Below are 22,500 nucleotides of genomic sequence, written 5' to 3'. Positions count from 1 at the left end.
CTTGTTGTCCTCGCTGCATGAACTTGGCCGCCTTGGGCTTGGTCATGCTGAGGGTCTCCTCCGCCCCCTTGCCCTGACCCTTCACAACCATGTAGACCTGGGGAGAGGGACAGAGAGGGATCGAGCTTGGGTTAGCGGCGGAAAGAGTGTCACTGTGGTACAGCGGGGGTATTTTCATTCACCGCTGAATGTGAAGGAAGGATGGAACGTGGTGAATGAATGTGATGGGAGGTGACTGAATGGATACTGTGGAGTTTGAATAGTATCTCTAGAGATTTATAATCAGAAGAATCAGAATTGGGTGGAAAACATTGGGGAGGCCTATATTAACCTATATGCGAGACAGCTCGAATCTATATGCAAATACTACTACTAATACTTGCCACAAGTATAATATCCCCTTATGTTATATCCCTTCCATCCATCTGTATACTTCAATCGTATACCTCCCTTAATCTTCATCTTTCTTGAGAATGCAAATTTGTGTAAATCTCTCTTCGTTTGCAATGTTCCTAATTATTTGTATCATTAAACAATTTCGAGGAAACTGATGTTCGTGCAACATTACACTAGCCAAGATAAATATACATATTCCAAATGGGAACTAACACGGGCAAGTAATGCTGAGCTAAAAAATTAGCTGGAAATCGACTAATATTTTTAATTTCTAGAGGGAGGGAGGGGAAAGCACCAAGCCATTACGACAATATAGCACTTGGAGAGGATAAGGATTTTGGATGGGACGGGGGGAAAGGAATAGTGTCTAACTACTCGGACGGTCGGGTATGAACACCGATCTGCATGAAGCGAGACCGTCGCTCTACCATCTTGCCCATGTGGTTGGACGTTTCTCCAGAACTTTACAACTTGGAGTGTTCGATTTAACAAAGCCATACCGCTGAAAGTGTGGCCTTCAACAAAGCTTTGCCTTTGATAGTGTGCTGTTTAACTAAGCTTAGTACTGCAAAGGTGTTGTTTAACAAAACTTTCGTGGTATGCCATATATATATATATATATATAATATATATATATATATATATAATATATATATATATATATATATAATATATATATATATATATATATATATATATATATATATATATATATATATATATATATATATAAATTAGTATATTTTGGTAGCAGGTTTTCTCTAATACACATGTCATTAAACACAATGGCAATGGCATTTTGACTGTTAATTTTCTTATAAATATTTTTCATTCTACGTAAATGTTTTCTACCTTCCTTGAGGTTATCTTGAGATGATTTCGGGGCTTAGTGTCCCCGCGGCCCGGTCCTCGACCAGGCCTCCACCCCCAGGAAGCAGCCCGTGACAGCTGACTAACTCCCAGGTACCTATTTACTGTTAGGTAACAGAGGCATCAGGGTGAAAGAAACTCTGCCCATTGTTTCTCGCCGGCGCCTGGGATCGAACCCGGGACCACAGGATTACGCGCCCAGTGTTCTGCCCGCTCAGCCGCCGGCTCACCTTCTAGAAGGTGAAGAAATACTAAATCACTTAATCTTTCTATTTTATTGTTAGATGTTTCGTCAGCCGTGTGACATCTTCAGGGATACACTCTGTGCACAAAGGAGACAGCTGTACTTAGCTTACATGTTGTTTTGGATTCAGGTCCTCGGAACAAAAGGTTCCAAGTAGCACGGGCTATGGTGAGCCCGTAAGTGGAGGCTCTTTGGAACCATTATCTGTATCAATGGCTGATGTAAATCTGGGGATGGATGTGAGTCTTCAGTCCTGGAAGGTTGGCTGTACCAGTTATGGAGCTGGTGGAGTTGTAGACGTCTAGGTCTTCCGTTTTTTCTTTGTCTGAGACTTTGGCTGACCCGTGCTGTCGTTGGAGTTTGGTGAAGTGGCCTCCTCCTACTTCTACCGAGTAGGTGTCGTGTTTGTGGTGCAGCGGGGGAGCTCCTACTAAGATTTCCTCGTTTGAGGAGTCCGTAACATCCGTAGGTGGTGGTCTTCGTCTTTCGCCTTCCAGCCTGTGGTAGACTCGGGTCTCGTGGATTGGTGGTAGACGGTATTTCAAGAGTGGTGGTGGTGATGTTAGCATTTGTTGACAGCACGTCTGCTAGCGCCGCTGCCGAGATGGTGATGGAAGGAGTGTTGGGAGCTAGAGAGGGAAATACCTCTGTGCCGCCCGGGTCATGGGTGGTTCTGGAGTCTGTGTTGAGATCGACCTCGTGGTCGTCCTGGTGGTAGTCTCCGGAGTGGTAGTGGAGGCAGTGAGACTTGCGCCAGGGGCTATGATGGGGGCCAGGCTATTGGCTAGGTATAATATGCTCAGTTCACTGATAAAACGGTGGTTGTCTGGTCCGGCAAGCGTTCCCGCTAGTCTAATAAGACCAGGAATAATGCCTGCACGTGATGCAGGCATTAGCCTGTGGGACCTTGACTCCCCATTGTGAAGGCTGGGTCGCCTGGTGGGAGGAGCCAATTTTCGGCAAGACCGGAAAATCTTCTGATCGGTTGGTGGGAACCGAGGTGATGGGTTGAGAACCTGGGGCTCTAGTCGCGGAGGTAGAAGGGTTGTTTCTCTTGGCTTCAAACTGGGCCTTGATGCTTTCCTGTCTGCGGGGGAATCGGTAGGAAATTGCGGGATGATTGCCATCACAGAGCAAGCAGCGATGGGCTGTTGGCTTACATATGGAGTAGTGATGGTCAAGTGTGTACAGGCTGCACTGTGGACAGGGTGCTGGCACTTGTTGGGGGGATGGGTGAGCTCGTAGCACTTGAAGCACTGCTGGATCTCATGGTATCGTTCCTATTTTACTTGGTGGGGTTGTATATAGCGGGGGAGGGTGTACTTGGTGGGGAGCTTATATGCAGAAATATAGGCATCTATAAGTGTGTGTCCTTCACCTCACCCCTACGATTTTCCTACCCTCCTTAATCTCAGGGAACTCCGAAGGATAGGGAGAGGTGTTTGATGCCCTGACACCAGCTTCTAGTTGTCCACTGGGTATGCTATCTTCCCGCTAGGTATATGAAGGACCATCGAACAGCTGTATGGTCGAATTCATCTGAATGTTGATTACTGGTGTTAGCTCCCAAGTGAAAAGGTCTCAAGAGTACGGAGTACTCTTGAGATCTTTTCTTGAGAAAAGTACGGTCTTCAATCGTCGATGCATGTGACTATCGTGGTGCCCTTCACAATGTCCTGGCGATTCAGGATGGTGTTGTGGTGTCGAGAGAGATGTTGCTTAATACCTCCTCCTTGCAAATGAAGTGTAAGACGTCTAATCAATGTATTCCTGGTATGTCAAATGCAGCATACATTTTGGAGTACAGTCTCCAGAACTGCATTTGTATTGATACTCTTACATTGATGCACCTCAATAAGAAACAATTTATTCAACAATTTAAGTAACAACTAGGACGACGACGACCTTGTCTCGGGAGGTTACGGTATCATCGTTGGGGACGTTTACTGTCCTCTGGCTTACTCTTGCCCACCCGAGGTATGGCAAATCTCGGTGGTTGTTTCCTCATGCGAATAATTACCAGCACTGATTCTCTGCAAAATGACACATCAGTACCCCACTGTTGCATGCAGTTGCAGTTGTTAAAAGTGGTTTAAATGTAACCATTACAACTATATCACCACTCCCATCTTGCCAGCTCTTCCATCATCCTCTCGCCATCTATCTTCTCCCCCCATCACCATCTCTTCCCTCCCTCACCATCTCTTCCCTCCCTCACCATCTCTTCCCTCCCTCACCATCTCTTCCCTCCCTCACCATCTCTTCCCTCCCTCACCATCTCTTCCCTCCCTCACCATCTCTTCCCTCCCCTCACCATCTCTTCCCTCCCAACTCACCTTGCTGCCGAAGATGATGACGATGAGAAGGGTGATGGTGAGCTGCGTGTGACAGAAGAAAATGATGAACAGAAGATCCGGATTGGCTGGTGACTGGAGGAAGAGCCTGTGGGAAAGTTGAGGGGAGATAAGGAATGGGACGGGAGCGGGAGGGAATGGGAGAGAGATAGAAGGGGAGGGTGAGAGGGAGGAGAAAAAGGGAAAATAGAAAATATGAGGGGAAACGAGCGATTGATAGGAAAGGTTCGAGAATTGAAACAAGATACATTTCGTAAGAGGAAGGGATGTGGGTAAAGGATGGATGAGAGAGAGAGAATGGTGGTAGTATGTGGGACAGGAGTTAGAGGTTGGTGGGTAATATATGGGGAAAGGAAGGGAAAGGATTTTTTATATTACAATTTTATTGCTTCTATGAATACACATTTAAAACAAATGTATCTGAAAATGTTCTATGTGTACATAAATGTATGCATTAAAAATATCAGCCATTTACTCATTAACTGCATAATTATGTTATTTCACTAGCTGGTGATGAGCGTAAATGATATGGATTAATCTAATAATTGACATTCAAAGAGCTAATTGCTAATGTGATTCCAAACCGAACCAATAAACCACTAATTGTATTCTCCTACCTGAACTAATGTCCACACACACACTTACGGCAATAATTCACAAACAAATGATATAATTTTGTCTGAAAGGAATCGCCCATCCAGTAAACAGCAGCAACTTTTTTTCTTCAGGCACTCACTTATCACTGGCCACTTTTCCAGAAATATGAACTTAACTCATAGGAAATACAATTTGACAATGGATTATATTTATAATGGGGGTAGCGGGTCAAGGACACAGGGTAACACGGCTGGTCAGCGGCGACCAAACCGTCCTCGTAATGTTTCAAAATGTAAAAAAAAAAAAAAAAAAAGTTAATTTAAAGTGTCCTAACCTAACAGACTAAGCCAGAGGACCCAAAACAGAAATCGGAACAGTACGTCACTTTCGTGAGCCCTTTCCATTTTCTAGTAAGAATTTTCTTGGCCTTGTGTAACGCATACGATCTAAAGGCGACGTTCTTTGTAAGAGGACAGATCGCAGGGAGACCCCCAGCTGGATATTTAGAATGATTAAGGAACTAATATCACGAAGCGATTGGATTACCGGCAGGCATTTAGAGTCCAACTGAAGTCAGAGCCATGTTATAAGAGATGTACATTTGATGTGATTTTAAGCAAGAATAACCCCAGAACCTGCTGACGTAGAATGTTGAGTGTGTGCAAATATATACTACGTCATGGTATGATTAGTTTATATTAGTTCTATTGCTAATAGTCTTGTCCAAATTTTATGATATATTGTGTCTTTACCATGTATCATCTCTCTAATTCTTAGTTAAATGTCGCTAATTCTAAATGTCGAGTCTAATTCACTGTAAAAAATCTAATTCTATATTTAGACCTGTTTAGACATCTGCTGTACACCTGTTTAGTCTGACGAGCATTGTAATGATTTGCATAAGTTGTTAACAACTTATTTGTGATGCTGTCATAAGACAGCAACTTATTTAAAACCAAGTTTTAAAATTCGATAACATAGCACGTTGACATTATAGTAGTTATTGTGACTTGTTGCTATTGTACTGAATTTTAATGTAAACTTTCCCAATTATAAATGTATTACAATTTAAACGTCTTTGACTTAATTGTATCTCGAATAAATAGTTTAATCATGAAATTGATCATCAGAGCACAAGCATCGCCATCCCTGTTCCAAGTTCTATGAATACTGATGTGACAACCTTGATGAAGTACAATAATAAATAGGACAACAAGATTGAAGGTACCAAAAGAATATTCACTCATCTATACTTCCTCTCACTGCACTCTACAGCCTCACGCACAGACACCACCGTCACACTATACACTACTGTGTGTAGGTGTACTGAGGAGATGCCTAGATCCTATCCTATGACGTAGGGAGATGACTAGATCCTATCCAGTGACGTAGGGAGATGACTAGATCCAATCTTGTCACGTAGGGAGATGCTAAGGGCCAAGTTTTGTCACTCAGGACGAAAACAATGTTGAGAGAAGGGCAGACTCGAATCAAGTCACAAAGCGAATCAGCTAAGTCATATCCCAGTCACAGAGTAGATTGCTAGATACTAGTCCATCACACACAGGGAGACAGCATCACACACAGGGAGACAGCATCACACACAGGGAGACAGCATCACACGCAGGGGGCGACAGCTAAATCCCAGTAACGTGATGTTAGGAGATGGTAGCCCCTAATCCAGCCCCGTAGGAAGACTGCTAGGTCCTAATCCATACTCGTATAGATGCGGCTAGTTCCTTATTCATCACATAGGGAGGAAAACAATGTCATTATACAGTGAAGTAGGGAGAGAGCTATATCCTAATCCAATCAGGTAAAGACAGGCTAGATCCTGACGTAGAGAGGATAGCATGATCAAACTATTCACGCACAGTGATAGTTAAATCCAAATCATGGTCCCTGACTCGCAAAACACGATTGAGTTCCCCCTTTTACACTGGTGAGCACAGGAACATTTTCCTTCCCATAGATCATGGTAATCAGCTAGTTACACACTAGTTACTGCGGAATATGACCCGCCTATCGTTTGACAATCCAGGTACCCACTCGCTGCTGGGTGAAAACGAGGCGTACAGTTAGGGATTAGTGCCTAGTTAATCCTCACCAGCAAGACGACGAACCTAGGCCAGTGCAGCGCGGGGCAAGTCCCACTGTGCTACCAAGGGACTCCAGAGGGTTTTTGTTGTTATAGATTCAGGTACTGGGAACAAAAAGTTCCAGGTAGCACAGGCTATGGTGAGCCCGTAATGGACTTATCTGGCACAGGAGCAGGGCTGGAACTCCTCGAGAGGATGTTAGCTAGTCTATCAACCATGGGAAAGTACAGCTCACCTGCTGCTGAATTCAAAAGAACCGGTTGAAACCAAGCCTGGGACGGAGGGGAATTATCAGGGGGAAAAGCGCCAAGCCATTACGACTATATAACACTTGAAAAGCGGTCAAGATAAGGCTTTGGGATGGGACGGGAAGGGGAGGGGGGGAAGGAATGGTGCCCAACCACTTGGACGGTCGGGGATTGAACGCCGACCTGTATAAAGTGAGACCGTCACTCTACCGTCCAGCCCAAGTAGTTGGGTCTGGGAAGCAGATAGAGAAATTCAGGGAAAAACATAAATTGGGAGATGATAAAACAGTATATAAATAAACAGGCTTCGTAGAGGAGGACAACACTTACATGGAGACGTTAAGGAAGAGTGAGAGGATGAACTCGTTGTAGATAGCTAGCGAGATGTACTTGGACTCGTTGAACTCTGACGGGGCCTTCCTCACCATGATACACAGACGGATCCCCCACACCAGGAACAAAATCTCCACTGAAACAAAGATGAAACTCGTTAACTAGTAGTTAATAGTAGTGTCCTGCTGCTAATGGCCTGTCAGGAATCTCTCCACTGGAACTAGTCCATAAGACTTGTTATCGGGTAGTTATCAGGCATCTCACTGAACCTATCGAAGCTGATACATGGTAAACGTCAATATTATGGTGTTTTAATGTTAATACAATGCATTTTTAACGGATTGGTGGATTTCATCGTAAAATATGACGTTTTATGTGAGAAGATGAAATAGGCTCCTGAATGAGATGGAGGGGGGGGGGGAGGGTGATTGGAATGGAGTATGGAGGGGTGGGTGTGGGAAGTTTCAACCCATTATATCAATACTATTATTTAAGAAATGTATTATTTCTAAATCATATCAGAATCATATCAGATTCATTGTATCCTACATCAACTAGATCCTACATGACAATGCTACTATGATCATGTACGCCAGTTAGCCAATATGTGCCTTTGTGACTTTGTGCATGATTTCTCATAGATCTAGAAGGTTCGAGAAGAACTTAATTAAAAAACAATTAGAACATCAATCGATTTCCGGTGAGGATTAAATCAAATCCTTAATAAGAATCGATCATACTATCAAGTACTACTTATAATTATTAAATCCTATATCTAATTATATTATAATCACATTTGATCTCAATAATCTGTCTAGGCAATGAGAATAATCAATACATATAGATTGGTGGCTTCCTCGCACTCCAACCTGTCCTCTTAAAAATAACGTCGCTTTTGGCCGTTTGCCAGTATGGCCGAAAGTGGATGTAATTTGAAAATGAAAAAAAAAAATGAAAATAAATATGGGATTTTTTTTCGGCAACAGTAAGTTAAGGGTCCTCTGGAAGGTTAGGTGGGCAGGAAATTCTCATACAGTTTCAAATTTTTATTAAAAAAAATTTAAATGAAAGTTTCCTCTCCTAACCTTTCCGTGTAGGCCGGACGACTCAAACAGAAAACGGGACAGTACGTCACTTTTGCCAGTCGATTTCATTTCAAATTACGTCCACTTTTGGCCATAGCGCATACGATATAGTGGCCACTTTTGGCCATAGCGCATAGTGATATTATAAGAGGACGGGTTGCTTAGAGAGCATGGTGGATGATGGCTAGGAGACGAGCGCCCATCACCGCCCGAGGCCAGAACATTTTTTTATTAACAGTGGAAGCACATGTTGGTGTCTGCCCTTTATTATAGGATTTACACAGCACAAACTAATCTTATATCACCAATCATAACTCTCTAGATACCGGGGAAGTTCCTGGACTATATATATTGAGAAAATTCCTAGTACTTTTACCTAAATAAGTGTAGAGTGGCACATGAAGTGACGCTGCCTCACCACCATATTATCTTAATCTTATCCTAAAGCAAAGCTACTAAGAACATATTAAACAGCAAAGCTGTAATATCAAAATAAAGTGGCTATCTCGTCATGAGAGATCATACAGTCTGGCAATACAGACAGGCACCGGTTCTCAATTTTTGGATGAGTATTGAGTATTATTTGTAGCATTTTGATTGGCCAATTTGCATGCATCATAACATAACCTTAATATGTCCATATAAATTGTTAATCGTTATACTGTGGGGCAAAGCCCTAAATTTCAGTAAGTTTTGATTCAACCTTTTACTTGAATATTTACCCTCATGCTTGAATTTACTCAATGCTTGAATCTTTTCATATAAATTTGAATATATCTGTATATATAATTGATCGTATACATTAAATTAACAATTGCTAACTTAGTTATCATTAATTTATCATATTGAATATAATTTCTTATTCCTAGATACCAGTACTTGGACACAAGTACTGGTATTATGGTCCTTTGATTGCATAATTGTATATATATCATACTAGTATAATACTAATTATTGTGTTTATTAATAGGGAGATTATTGGCTGTAGTAATAATAATAGAGCGCGGCTAGACTGTGTATATTGTTCCGACCCATGATCTAGAGCTGAACCAGTGTTAAGTCACAGAAATGAGTTATTTAATCTAATCCTTGTATAAAAATACAAGCTGATGTATTGAAGTGTCTGCAGGTGGATGTAGATCTTCAGTCAACAACTCCTTTCACCCATAAAGTCCCACCTGCCTCCTACAGCCCATTGTCATTAGGACAAGAGGAGTAGGATTTACAACCCTAGCTAAGAACTTTTAGTTGTATTATTTTTACAAACAGTAATTTTTAATTTGGTGCAGTACAAGTCCTAAGTATCTCCTCATAAATCCCGGCATTTTTTCCACAGTGGGGGTGATGAGTGGGGACGGGTAGGAAGGAGCTATTGTATGAGGGAGAGCAACGTTACCTTACGGGGATTCAAGGTCCCTGTGGCCCGGTCTCTGACTAGGCGTCAAGGTAAAGTTTGTTAGAGGAATTGGTTGATGCAGGAGTTGGGTATCTTGGATAGGGAGTAGATTTGGTGGAGCGAGCCAGAGCGGAGAATCTGAGGTGCGATCATATTAACACACACAGGTGAATAGCAAGGTGCTGAGCCAGGAGAGAGTACAATGGAAGGAAAGACTTATGGGAAGATAGTTCAGAAATGATGAATCAAGTCAAACACAGATGTAAAGAGCCTGAGGAGAGAGACGTACCAACAATCAGGGTGGAGACATTTCAGGGAATACAGTAACTCATGGCGCAGTATGCAATGACAAGAAGCTAAATAGAAAAGCAGAAGTAAACAAATAAATACAAAAGACAATAGAAACGGAATAGTTACAACAGAGTTAGGAACAGATACGTTTGCATAAGTGTGTAAAAAACTAGGTAAATGACACTGCATCCAAAGCAAAGAATTTGCTTTAGACACATACGACTTGATAATGGACCAGGACGGACCGAAACGTCGTCGTATCTTTCACTTTCTGATGTGAGGTTCGGTCACCATATCTTCAAACACGTTATTGTGACTCATCGTCTGCATTAAAGAAGAGCAAATGACTCGCAAAATTAACTGGAGAATATAAAACAAAATACCTTGTTATATTAACTTGTTAGTGCTTACATACAACCTATTAGCATCAACTATCTCCTGCCTTCGTTATTACCTGTTAGCAATAACGAGTAAACTCATGGTACCAACTGACGGCGAACTAAATAATTAAAAGGAACTGAGGGAAAAATAATAATAAAAAATAAATAATTAAAGGCAACTGGTAGCAGCTATTTTTGCTGATGTACCATGCTATATAAGTGGAGGCACTTTCCATCTACTAATAAATTTGAAGTAGCCCTGGGCTATGCCACAGAAATCCCAGCAACAGGTGGAGGGAAAGTAGCGTTAACAGTAATAAACAACCTTAGGATGAATACCAAAAATCCGGACAGGAATATGAAGAGATTAGCAGGTTTCGGTTTAACGCAGTTTCTCATAAAATTGCTGTGCCAAATCGATAACGCAAATAATCCTACAGCACGCAATTTCGGTTCGTAAACGCAACTACGCGCGACTTGCAAACTAAATCCGACTTAATTGTGGCACTGAATTAACATAAAAGTTTGACTCGTCGTTAATTACATTCCGAGATCAATCTGGCAACACCCATTTTTGCTGGAGTGTACCAGGCTATATAAATGGGGGTCACTTTCCACCTATTAATAAATCAGATCAATATATTATGGTTAAATTTCATGTATCATTGGTACCAGGCGTGTTTGCTATTTAACACACATTAGCTGCGATTCCCGATATAATGAATACCAACATCAAATGATCGAGTGAGTCATATTCTAAGTCAGGGAGAGTACAGGGAAATATTACTTTGATGACAAAGAAAATGAACCAATGTCTATGATATGCCGTTGTATTAATAGTTAAATAATTTGATGCCTAGAATTATCAACTGAAAATATGTCAAGTGCAGACTCGTTGTCATCCGAAAGATACAGAGGCCTGCGATCTTTAATGATTCAATTGCGAAGGGAGATTTTCCCAGCTGCCTGAAGATGTTGAATGTGGTACAGATATACAAGAAGACACTTAACTACAGACCAGCATCAGTGACAAGCATCCCCTGCAAAGACCTGGAAAGCATAATAAGGATAAGACTAGTTTCCAACCTAGAGAGGTTTTGTTATGTAAACAAACACCAACACGGCTTTAGAGAAATTAAATCATGCCTAACGAACCTACAGGAGTTCTGTATAAGTTTCTGGACTGCCACCAAACGTGGGAGATGTGCAGGAGTAAGTTAAGGAGCACTAACATGGATAAGGGGTATCAAACAGACAGGAGTCAGTCAGTGAGGGATGAGAAGTCAGTCTGGCGTAAGATGTTCCAAGATGACTTTGACAAACTGCAGAGTTGGTCTGCTAAATGGCTACTTGATTTAAACACCGGCAAGTATTATGTGACGGATATTGGAACAGGTGACAAGGAACAAGAAGGATGGTTGAGAGTGAAGGGAAACTACCTGTCTGTAACGACTAGAGAAAAAGATCTGAGAATGGATATAATAACTCCAGAGGCACATATTTATATTTTAACATCAGCAGTATACTCTACACTAGCAAAAGTTAGAACATCATTCAGGAGCCTGAATACGGGGCGTATTCATATCACTCCACAGTGCCTACGTGAGACCACATTCAGGGCCCTTTCGTGGTGCCCCAAATCTCATAAAACACACAAGAAACGTGGACAGTTACAGAGAGTTGTTGCGAGGGTCCATGGTAAGAGATTAGATATGAAGATTGAAAGAGTTCGATCAATCGTAACTAGGAAAAAAACAAGAGTTTAGAAAAAAAGAGAAATGAGAGACATTCAAAATATTTAGAGGGATTGATAGTTGAAAAAAAGATATGCTCACAATGGATACCTATAGAAGCTTGAGAAACAGATAAGTATGCATCTGTATGCACAACTTACAGATGTTAGAAAGGTTCTTGTAGCATAATAGTATAAATCTGAGATTAACTAAATAAGCAGGTTATCTTGAGGTTATCTTATGATTTCGGGGCTTAGCGTCCCCGCGGCCCGGTCCTCGACCAGGCCTCCTTTTTGTTACACATTCCCTAGGAAGCAGCCCGTAGGAGCTGACCAACTCTCCGGTACCTATTTACTACTAGGTAACAGGGGCATCAGGGTAAAAGAAACATTTTGCCCATTGTTTTTTCCGCCTCCACCGTGGATCGAACCCGGAACCTCAGGACTACGAATCCGAAGCGCTGTCCACCCAGCCGTGAGGCGCCACTCACGTGGCAGAAGTGAACTCCATTCATGATTCGGAAAAAAATTAGTTATGGTAGAGCAAGGTAGTCATTGCCCTGGAGAACTCTAGACCGGAAAGGCGGAGTTTCAAGAACATGACGGAGGAGTGGTGGCTGCAATAGGCACTAGACGCCCCCTCTAGGTCCTCACCACTCTCGCTCTCCTCTTCCTCCTCCTCCTGCTGCTGTACGTCTCCCTACCACCTTCTACTGTCTCCCTTATATGTTCCTCCTCACCTCCCTCACCTCCCTCACCGGCTCTCTTGATGTGTCTTCTTGATGTCTACGCCTGAGCCATCTCCTCCCTCTGTAAACACCTCTCCCTGTCCCTCCCTTTCTTCTACATCAGCCTCCACTCCATCTCTTCTCCTGGGCGCTTCTCCACGTTCACTCTCCATCCTTTCTCTTAAAGTTCTTCCCATTTTCCCCCCATTTCCCCTTCAATCTCCTTTCCCTGCTCATTCTTTCTCCTTTTCTCTTCTGCCGGTCGGCCGAGCGGACAGCACGCGGGATTTGTGATCCTGTGGTCCTGGGTTCGATCCCAGGCGCCGGCGAGAAACAATGGGCAGAGTTTCTTTCACCCTATGCCCCTGTTACCTAGCAGTAAAATAGGTACCTGGGTGTTAGTCAGCTGTCACGGGCTGCTTCCTGGGGGTGGAGGCCTGGTCGAGGACCGGGCCGCGGGGACACTAAAAAAGCCCCGAAATCATCTCAAGATAACCTCAAGATATTGTCCTCATTCTATCTGGACCTCTTGGCCTCATTCCTGCTCACCCCCCCCCTCACTTCACTCGCCAATCTACCAGGGAGTTCAACAAGGAACTCATCAAACTGAGTAACTGATAATGAGCAGTAAGGCCCTATAAGACAGATCCCGATGGCATAGCAGTTGCACGGAGGTAAATTACAGAGCTAATTACAAATGCAGTGTTTCCTCGAAGGAGCCATCCCAGATCCCTATCCTGATCCCTTCCAAGGGCTGTATAGTTGTGACGTCTCTGTCTGTGATGGCTTGGCGCTTTCTCCTTCCCTCCCCCCCCCCCCCCCCGGGAGGAGCAGAGATGTGGCCCGGCTGGTTAAGTCTGAAAGAAAATCTGAAGAAGTCACAGGGCTATGCCACAATAACCCCAGCAACAGGAGGAGTAAAAGTAGCGTTAATAGTAATGTACAACCTTATGGCGAGTACCAAAACGTCCGGACAGGCATATGAAGAGAACAACAGAGTTGTAATAAACATCACATAAGGGACAGCAATAGTTGTTCAGAATACGGGGAAAACAGAAGAGATTACAAACCTTCGCCGGAAAAAAGACTTGGTCTTCATCCTGGACGAGACAACGAAAGAAAATAACACGAAATTTCTTTAGGAATTATTGACCGCTGTGTGCGCGTATGTAGTTGTAGTCTTCTACAGCTAAATTGATGTAAATAACAGTTGGGAGAGAAAAGTAGAAACCCTGAACACCAGAAAGAGGAGTATGAAAAGATAAGGGACTCCCATTGAAGGTGCATAGCGGGTACTGAACTTTGGAACGTGACTGCTTGGAACACGATGAACTTTGAATAACGGAAATGTTCAGATAGTGAAAACTGATTTATAAGAACAATAATGTATAATGCAGCAGTGCACAACATTTATCTTATGGCAAGAAAGATGAGCAGGTGGTCATGGAAGACTTTAATAAGGCTTATGAATACCGGAACGCCTTCAAATGAACAAAAAAGTAACACATTTCAGAAGAGAACCAGACACACCATACGAGACTAATATAGCTGTGTAATATAGAAGATGTGTGAACGATCAAGTAATCGGACTAAACAAAGGTTATGGAAACTGTCACGGTGGAATACAGGGCACGATACATGAGCTTACAGGAAATATTCCAGCTAGAACCTGTACTCTAGAACCTCACCCAGGTAAAGGACGTCTTTAAATGAGACTAATATATATTAATAAATAACATGAAGCTATCGCAGCAGCTAGAATACTTAGATATATCAACGACCATAAGAAGGAAACCACCTCGTGGATATGAAAATATGTTGTTGAGGCTCTGAGAAAACCTCTTAGGATAATCTCTATTGCTTGACTGATGAATGGGAGAACTACCTGAGAGTTTGAAGACTGTACTGAACCACTGGCAAGTACACCCTGTAAAGTAACCAACATCTTATATTCAGGAGGCTTATATTCACGTGGAAATATGGATTCACTAAAGTTAAATCTTGTCTAAAAAACCTTCTCAAGTTTTATGTGAAAATGAAACATGCAAACTAATAGGATGAGCTGACTGCATCTTAGTGAACCCTAAAGAAGGCTCTGAAACCCTGTTCCACATATGAGGTTCATATACGAACGTGAACAATAGGAAGTGAGTAATAGTAATCCGTCACTATTGAAAAGTTATATGTGAGTCAAGACATCAGATTGTGTGAAAATAACACAAAAACGCCACAGGCGTCAATGACCGAACCCATACTGTTGTTGACGTCATGGGCCTCATTGAGGAAGTATGATCTATCGTGCCAGTATTTGTGGATGATGCAACACTGATTGAAGGATTTAGAATACAGAAGGATCTCTGAATGATCCAGGAGTACCTGAACAAACTAGGGAGCTGGTCTGAAAACACTGAAGGTATGGTCCCACCATTCATACACCACTTACTAGCACTAAAGGCATGGTCCCACCATTCATACAACACTTACTAGCACTGAAGGTATGGTCCCACCATTCATACAACACTAGCACTGAAGGTATGGTCCCACCATTCATACAACACTTACTAGCAGTGAAGGCGTGGTTCCACCATTCATACAACACTTACTAGCACTGAAGGTATGGTCCCACCATTCATACAACACTTACTAGCAGTGAAGGCGTGGTTCCATCATTCATACAACACTTACTAGCAGTGAAGGTATGGTCCCACCATTCATACACCACTAACTAGCAGTGAAGGCACGGTCCCACCATTCACACACCACTTACTAGCAGTGAAGGCATGGTCCTACTATTCACACAACACTTACTAGCAGTGAAGGCATGGTTCCATCATTCACACAACACTTACTAGCAGTGAAGGCACGGTCCCACTATTCATACAACACTTACTAGCAGTGAAGGCATGGTCCCACCATTCATACAACACTTACTAGCAGTGAAGGCATGGTCCCACCATTCATACAACACTTACTAGCAGTGAAGGCTCGGTCCCACTATTCATACAACACTTACTAGCAGTGAAGGCATGGTCCCACCATTCATACAACACTTACTAGCAGTGAAGGTATGGTCCCACCATTCATACAACACTAGCACTGAAGGTATGGTCCCACCATTCATACAACACTTACTAGCAGTGAAGGCGTGGTTCCACCATTCATACAACACTTACTAGCACTGAAGGTATGGTCCCACCATTCATACAACACTTACTAGCAGTGAAGGCGTGGTTCCATCATTCATACAACACTTACTAGCAGTGAAGGTATGGTCCCACCATTCATACACCACTAACTAGCAGTGAAGGCACGGTCCCACCATTCACACACCACTTACTAGCAGTGAAGGCATGGTCCTACTATTCACACAACACTTACTAGCAGTGAAGGCATGGTTCCATCATTCACACAACACTTACTAGCAGTGAAGGCACGGTCCCACTATTCATACAACACTTACTAGCAGTGAAGGCATGGTCCCACCATTCATACAACACTTACTAGCAGTGAAGGCATGGTCCCACCATTCATACAACACTTACTAGCAGTGAAGGCACGGTCCCACTATTCATACAACACTTACTAGCAGTGAAGGCATGGTCCCACCATTCATACAACACTTACTAGCAGTGAAGGTATGGTCCCACCATTCATACAACACTTACTAGCAGTGAAGGCATGGTCCCACCATTCATACAACACTTACTAGCAGTGAAGGCATGGTCCCACCATTCATACAACACTTACTAGCAGTGAAGGCACGGTCCCACTATTCATACAACACTTACTAGCAGTGAAGGCACGGTCCCACCATTCATACAACACTTACTAGCAGTGAAGGCATGGTCCCACCATTCATACAACACTTACTAGCAGTGAAGGCATGGTCCCACCATTCATACAACACTTACTAGCACTGAAGGCATGGTCCCACCATTCTTACACCACTTACTAGCAGTGAAGGCATGGTCCCACCATTCATACAACACTTACTAGCAGTGAAGGCATGGTCCCACCAATCTGTCGGACACAAGAAGGCCTTAAGGTCATCTGCTGTCATCGACACTATCACCTGTTGAAAAACAAATAAAGAATATAGAATCAGGTGTGTCGGAAAATGCCATGTATTAAATTACGATCCAATAACATAATTTTTAAAGCCATATGCACAATATAACCTAAGGTGACCTATTAGGTAACTAGGAAACCCACGTAGTAATAAGGATAAAAATCAACTATTCTATGTGAGAAATAACCAGGAAAATATACAAAATAACCAGGAAAATATTGACAAAAGTACACAGATGTATAGCAGAAAAAATTTAAAATAACATATGAGAATGAAGTACCCCCCCCCCCAGAAAAATTCCAAGACTTAGAAAACCGTGATTTGTGAAAATATATTCAATCAGAACATCAAAATTGCAAGAAACACAGTTAAAAAGAACCCAGACAATCAAATTGCTAAGGAATATAGGAAACTCTGGAAAAAAATTCGAAATAATTTGGCTAACACGAGATCAACGAAGTTCATTGTCATAAATACTCATAATAAAATACTCGTAATAAATACTCATAATAAATACTCATAACAAATACTCATAATACTCAAAATAAAACAGAAACAAGCAACACTTAGTGGGCCAGCCAGAGGCTTAAGGCTCGCGCAGGAATATCCTTGCCAAAAAAAAAAAAAAAAAATCATGAAAGTAAAACGAAACAAAAAAAATAGTCTATTGGAATGGAAAAAATAAAACAAATTGGAAAAATACTGTTAATGAAAAATATCTAGACGTTTTAAGAGTAAATAGCAACGAGAAATTCCAGGAAAGATCATTTATTAGGAGGAGTATCTGACCATATCAGTTTGTCATAATACCGGGCAGAAGCGGCGTTATCAGGAAATAACTGTCGTGGAAAGGAGAAGAGGCAAGGAAGAAAAGGCACAGAGGGAAGAGGTAAGGAAGAAAAGGAATTTCTCACGCTTCTCGAGAGCGGGGTCCATTAGGACTCCTGTCGCATTGAAAGATGAGCTCCGTGGGGGTGTCGTCGACCCGTCGAGCCCAGGTGGGAGGAACTGTCGTCCACATGGGTCACTGAGCTCAGGTGGGAGGAACTGTCGTCGTCGTGGGTTACTGAGCCCAGGTGGGAGGAACTGTCGTCCTCGTGGGTCACTGAGCTCAGGTGGGAGGAACTGTCGTCCTCGTGGGTTACTGAGCCCAGGTGGGAGAAACTGTCGTCCTCGTGGGTCACTGAGCCCAGGTGGGAGGAACTGTCGTCCTCGTGGGTCACCGAGCCCAGGTGGGAGGAACTGTCGTCCTCGTGGGTCACTGATCCCAGGTGGGAGGAATAGAGTGAAAGAACGATACAAACAACTGTGACTATCGGGGATTGAACTCCGACTCGGTAAGACTGGAAGTCGTCTCTGCTGCGACATGACTAAAGAAGCACGAGTCTGTATAGAAGCTTACACGGTAATGGGGGTTAAATAGGCTACAGTGATTAAATTGTTTACAATTTCCATAGACTACACAGTACTAGTAATATGACAGAGAAATGGATTCTTACTTCAGGGTAAAGCAGCTACAGTTTAGAAAGGAAAAGTTCGATTCGACTTCATCAAAGCACTATGTCGCCTCATTCGCGAAACGTCAACAACCCGTCCTCCTAAAACGTCACATTTTGACGTATACTCCCCTTAAGGCCAAAAATCGTCGTGCTAGAAAATGGCTGCGGCTCGAGAAATTGACACCCTGTCCCGTTTTCTGTTTTGGGTCCTCTGGTAGGCTAGGATAAGGGCACTTTGGTACGACAGTTTCTTGACGTTGGGAAACCGTAGGAGGTAAACGCCACCACACAGATGGCACAAGAGAGTGCCAGTGCTGAGTGCACTGACTGGAGGCCTGACAGCTGAATGAACAGCGCTTGGGATTCGTCATCCTAAGGTTCAGGGTTCGATCCCCGGTGGAGGCGGAAACAAATAGGCAGAGTTTCTTTCACCCTGATGCGTCTGTTCACCTAGCAGTAAATAGGTTCCTGGGAGTTACAGCTGTTATGGGCTGGTTCCTGGGGAGGATGGGGGGGGGGTGTAGCAAAAAGGAGGTCTGGTCAAGGACCGGGCCGCGGGGACGCTAAGCCCCGAAATCATCTCAAGATACCCTCAGGATAGCCACTGAAGCAGGGAGGGAGGCAGTCACAGTGTTATGAATCACCTTCCAAGTTTGTTTATAATTGGGGATAATTACGGTGTTCCCGACCTGGGAGTCTCTCTCTCTGTCATGCTTTACTAAAATAAAGGTCCCTGTATGATGAGGGAGATATGATATGAGGGAGCCGGTCGGCCGAGTGGACAGCACGCTGGACTTGTGATCCTGTGGTCCTGGGTTCGATCCCAGGCGCCGGCGAGAAACAATGGACAGAGTTTCTTTCACCCTATGCCCCTGTTACCTAGCAGTAAAATAGGTACCTGGGTGTTAGTCAGCTGTCACGGGCTGCTTCTTGGGGGGTGGAGGCCTGGTCGAGGACCGGGCCGCGGGGACACTAAAAAGCCCCGAAATCATCTCAAGATAACCTCAAGATGATGGACTTTCCAGTGTTAAGGGAGACCAACGCGTCTAGGAGAGTCTACTCTGAATGTCTTAGTGTACCATCACGCTCCTCCGCTGTGAACCAGTATTTTCAATAGTTCCATTCTCAGCTATTATCTTCACGAGCGATCTTGTGTATTTCTAGCATTCGTATTAGATAGTTTCTCGCATTTGTCATATTACTTTCTCCCTCTATTTACCCAAATGTGCTCGCTCTACTTTCTCCGGGTCTTCACCGATCCTCACAAGTATTTTAATTAATCTTTAATTGGTTTTGTTTGACCTCAGTGGACCATAAAGTGTTGCTTGGTGGTGTTCCATCCTCCATTCTACCACCATCAAATGCATTGCCATATCCAATCCAATTCATGTCAGAGTGTGTGAGACAGGACTTCCCCCCCCCCCAAACCTGCAGGGAAATGCATACATTCAAAAATGTTAACTTGCAAATCCGCCTTGTTCTGAAATAGCCCCACGTGGCCAAGGAAGCTAATAGGACGCTGAGTATGTCAGAGCTCGCACGTGCTCGGCCCTCCTTCACAACGGCCCTACTGAACACATTCAGTCCTGGACATTGAAGATATAATTGAGTGCGAGGAAATGTGACATATTGCGTCAGCCAGGGCGAGGGAGAGATGGAGGCTCGAGTACGAGATGCATTGAGCGAGGAGTCTGAATGGTTCTTGATAGGTGCCAAACCTCTCGTCGAGGAAAAGCATTCAACGCTGTGTGAGGGGATCCGGTCAGATTGGACTTAGCTTCATACGGCAGTTCCATTGACTGAGGCATGTGGAAATGCCAGACCATGTCCGTTTCACATCGCGTTTCCATCAAATTCCATGTAGAGAACGCAAGCATTAGTTTGGAATTATGATTAAAGCAGCAGCAGTGTCCTGTTGTGTTTCTCTTGAATCTCCTTCCTGACATCAAGCAACACCCAAGGAAACGGTGATTAGTTACCCTATGATATAACCTGACACAACTGCCACTAGCAGTTTAGGGGGCTATTTCTGTGATCAGTCACTGACACATTACCCACGGGACTTCACCTTCTACATCAACATCCACTACACATACTGCTATATGTGTACTTCATAGCAGTATGTGTAGTAGAGGCAGAGGGGCATTCAGGTGCCAATGCACCTCGGGTGTACTGGTGTATGTAGATACACATTCAGGTGCCAATGCACCTCGGGTATACAGATGGATGTAGATACACATTCAGGTGGCAATGCACCTCGGGTATACAGATGGATGTAGATACACATTCAGATGCCAATGCACCTCGGGTATACAGATGGATGTAGATACACATTCAGGTGGCAATGCACCTCGGGTATACAGATGGATGTAGATACACATTCAGGTGCCAATGCACCTCGGGTATACAGATGGATGTAGATACACATTCAGATGCCAATGCACCTCGGGTATACAGATGGATGTAGATACACATTCAGGTGGCAATGCACCTCGGGTATACAGCTCCCCGGTATGTTCTTGGCCGTTGTTCAGTGTTCACACACATTCTTCAAGGTGTATGCTACTTTCCGACATATGACAATCGCACCTTTGATACAAAGAGGAGCACCAGAAGCCTGTGCTGGCCACTTTCTATGATACATAACAATTCACTAGAAAAATGAGCCACCAGAAAGTTAGAAAAGTCAAAATATAAAGAGAGAAGCAGACAAGAGGAACTAAACCACAGGCATGTACACGCACACAGCAGCAGCAACACAATTACAACAGGTACAACAAGGCTATTAGGTGGGGAATAAAGAGCTAGCCCACACTTCCCCGTAGGCAAGAACATAAATAGGTTATGAACACACACAAACACACAAACACACACACACACACACACACACACACACACACACACACACACACACACACACACACACACACACACACACATATGTACTACTAACACACACGATTCATGCACTCTTACTCATAAGCTGGAAAGATTTGAGAGATTCTACTCTTCCACTTGAACGGTTGAGCGATAGTCTCGCTTCTTGCAGATTGGTATTCAGTTCAAAGAAAACAGATTGAATGAATGGTCCAACAAATGGCTACTAAAGTTTAACCCGAGTAAATGCAAAGTAATGAAACTAGGCGGTGGAAACAGGTCAGACACAGGATACAGAATAGGAGATGAAGTACTTCATGAAACGGACAGAGAGAGAGATCTAGGAGTTGATATCACACCAAACCTGTCTCCTGAAGCCCACATCAAAAGAATAACGTCTGCGGCATATGCGAGACTGGCTAACATCAGAACTGCCTTCAGGAACCTGTGTGAGGAATCATTCAGAATCTTGTACACCACATATGTAAGACCAATCCTGGAGTGTGCGGCCCCAGCATGGAGTCCGTACCTTGTCAAGCACAAGACGAAACTGGAAAAAGTTCAGAGGTATGCCACTAGACTAGTCCCAGAACTAAGAGGCATGACTTACGAGGAAAGGCTGCGGGAAATGCACCTCACAGCACTGGAAGACAGAAGAATAAGAGGAGACATGCTCACTACCTACAAAATCCTCAGGGGAATTGACAGTGTAGATAAGGATAAACTGTTTAACACGAGTGGTACGCGAACAAGGGGACACAGGTGGAAACTGCAACCCGTTCTCGCACTTTCTTATAGTCAGTATGTCACATATGCACGTATTTAATAAGTCAATATTAATTTATTGTGAATAGTTTAGTTTACCTTGAAAAGCTTCATAGAAAACACCGACCTTACCTAACCTTCTTAGTATGTTAAGATAAGCATCTTATTGCTTCATTATTACAATTATTACTTAACCTATTATAGGTATAGGTAAAGTAATAATTGTAATTACGAAGCAATAAGATGCTTATCTTAACATACTAAGAAGGTTAGGTAAGGTCGGTGTTTTCTAAGAAGCTTTCAAGGTAAACTAAACTATTCACAATAAATTAGTATGTCACACATGCACTTATTTAAAAAGTCAATATTGACTTAAAATGCGAGAACGGGTTGGGAAACTGAGTACCCAAATTAACCACATGGACGTTAGAAAGAACTTTTTCAGTGTCAGAGTAGTTAACAGGTGGAATGCATTAGGAAGTGATGTGGTGGAGGCTGACTCCATACACAGTTTCAAGTGTAGATATGATAGAGCCC

General features: G+C 43.2%; 1 protein-coding gene and 1 long non-coding RNA gene across 2 annotated transcripts in view; one reads left to right on the top strand and one right to left on the bottom strand.

The window, feature by feature from the left end:
* The window catches only part of LOC123756339 (uncharacterized), a 1,167,846-nt gene that overhangs the window by 3,308 nt on the left and 1,142,038 nt on the right, over positions 1–22,500 (bottom strand). Inside the window, exons 9-12 of the mRNA XM_069331344.1 lie at positions 16,747–16,825; positions 7,139–7,277; positions 3,847–3,952; positions 1–97 (exon numbers count right to left, since the gene is read on the bottom strand). The exon at positions 1–97 is cut by the window's left edge and continues 44 nt beyond it. Coding sequence (XP_069187445.1) covers positions 1–97; positions 3,847–3,952; positions 7,139–7,277; positions 16,747–16,825 — 421 coding nt within the window. The remainder of the gene's footprint in view (positions 98–3,846; positions 3,953–7,138; positions 7,278–16,746; positions 16,826–22,500) is intronic.
* LOC138368646 (uncharacterized) overlaps positions 1–22,500 on the top strand; it is a 248,760-nt gene that overhangs the window by 94,843 nt on the left and 131,417 nt on the right. The window lies entirely within an intron of this gene.

This window comes from Procambarus clarkii, chromosome 25, assembly GCF_040958095.1.
Source record: "Procambarus clarkii isolate CNS0578487 chromosome 25, FALCON_Pclarkii_2.0, whole genome shotgun sequence".
Classification (NCBI taxonomy): domain Eukaryota; kingdom Metazoa; phylum Arthropoda; class Malacostraca; order Decapoda; family Cambaridae; genus Procambarus; species Procambarus clarkii.
This window is presented reverse-complemented; position numbering and strand designations above follow the sequence as displayed.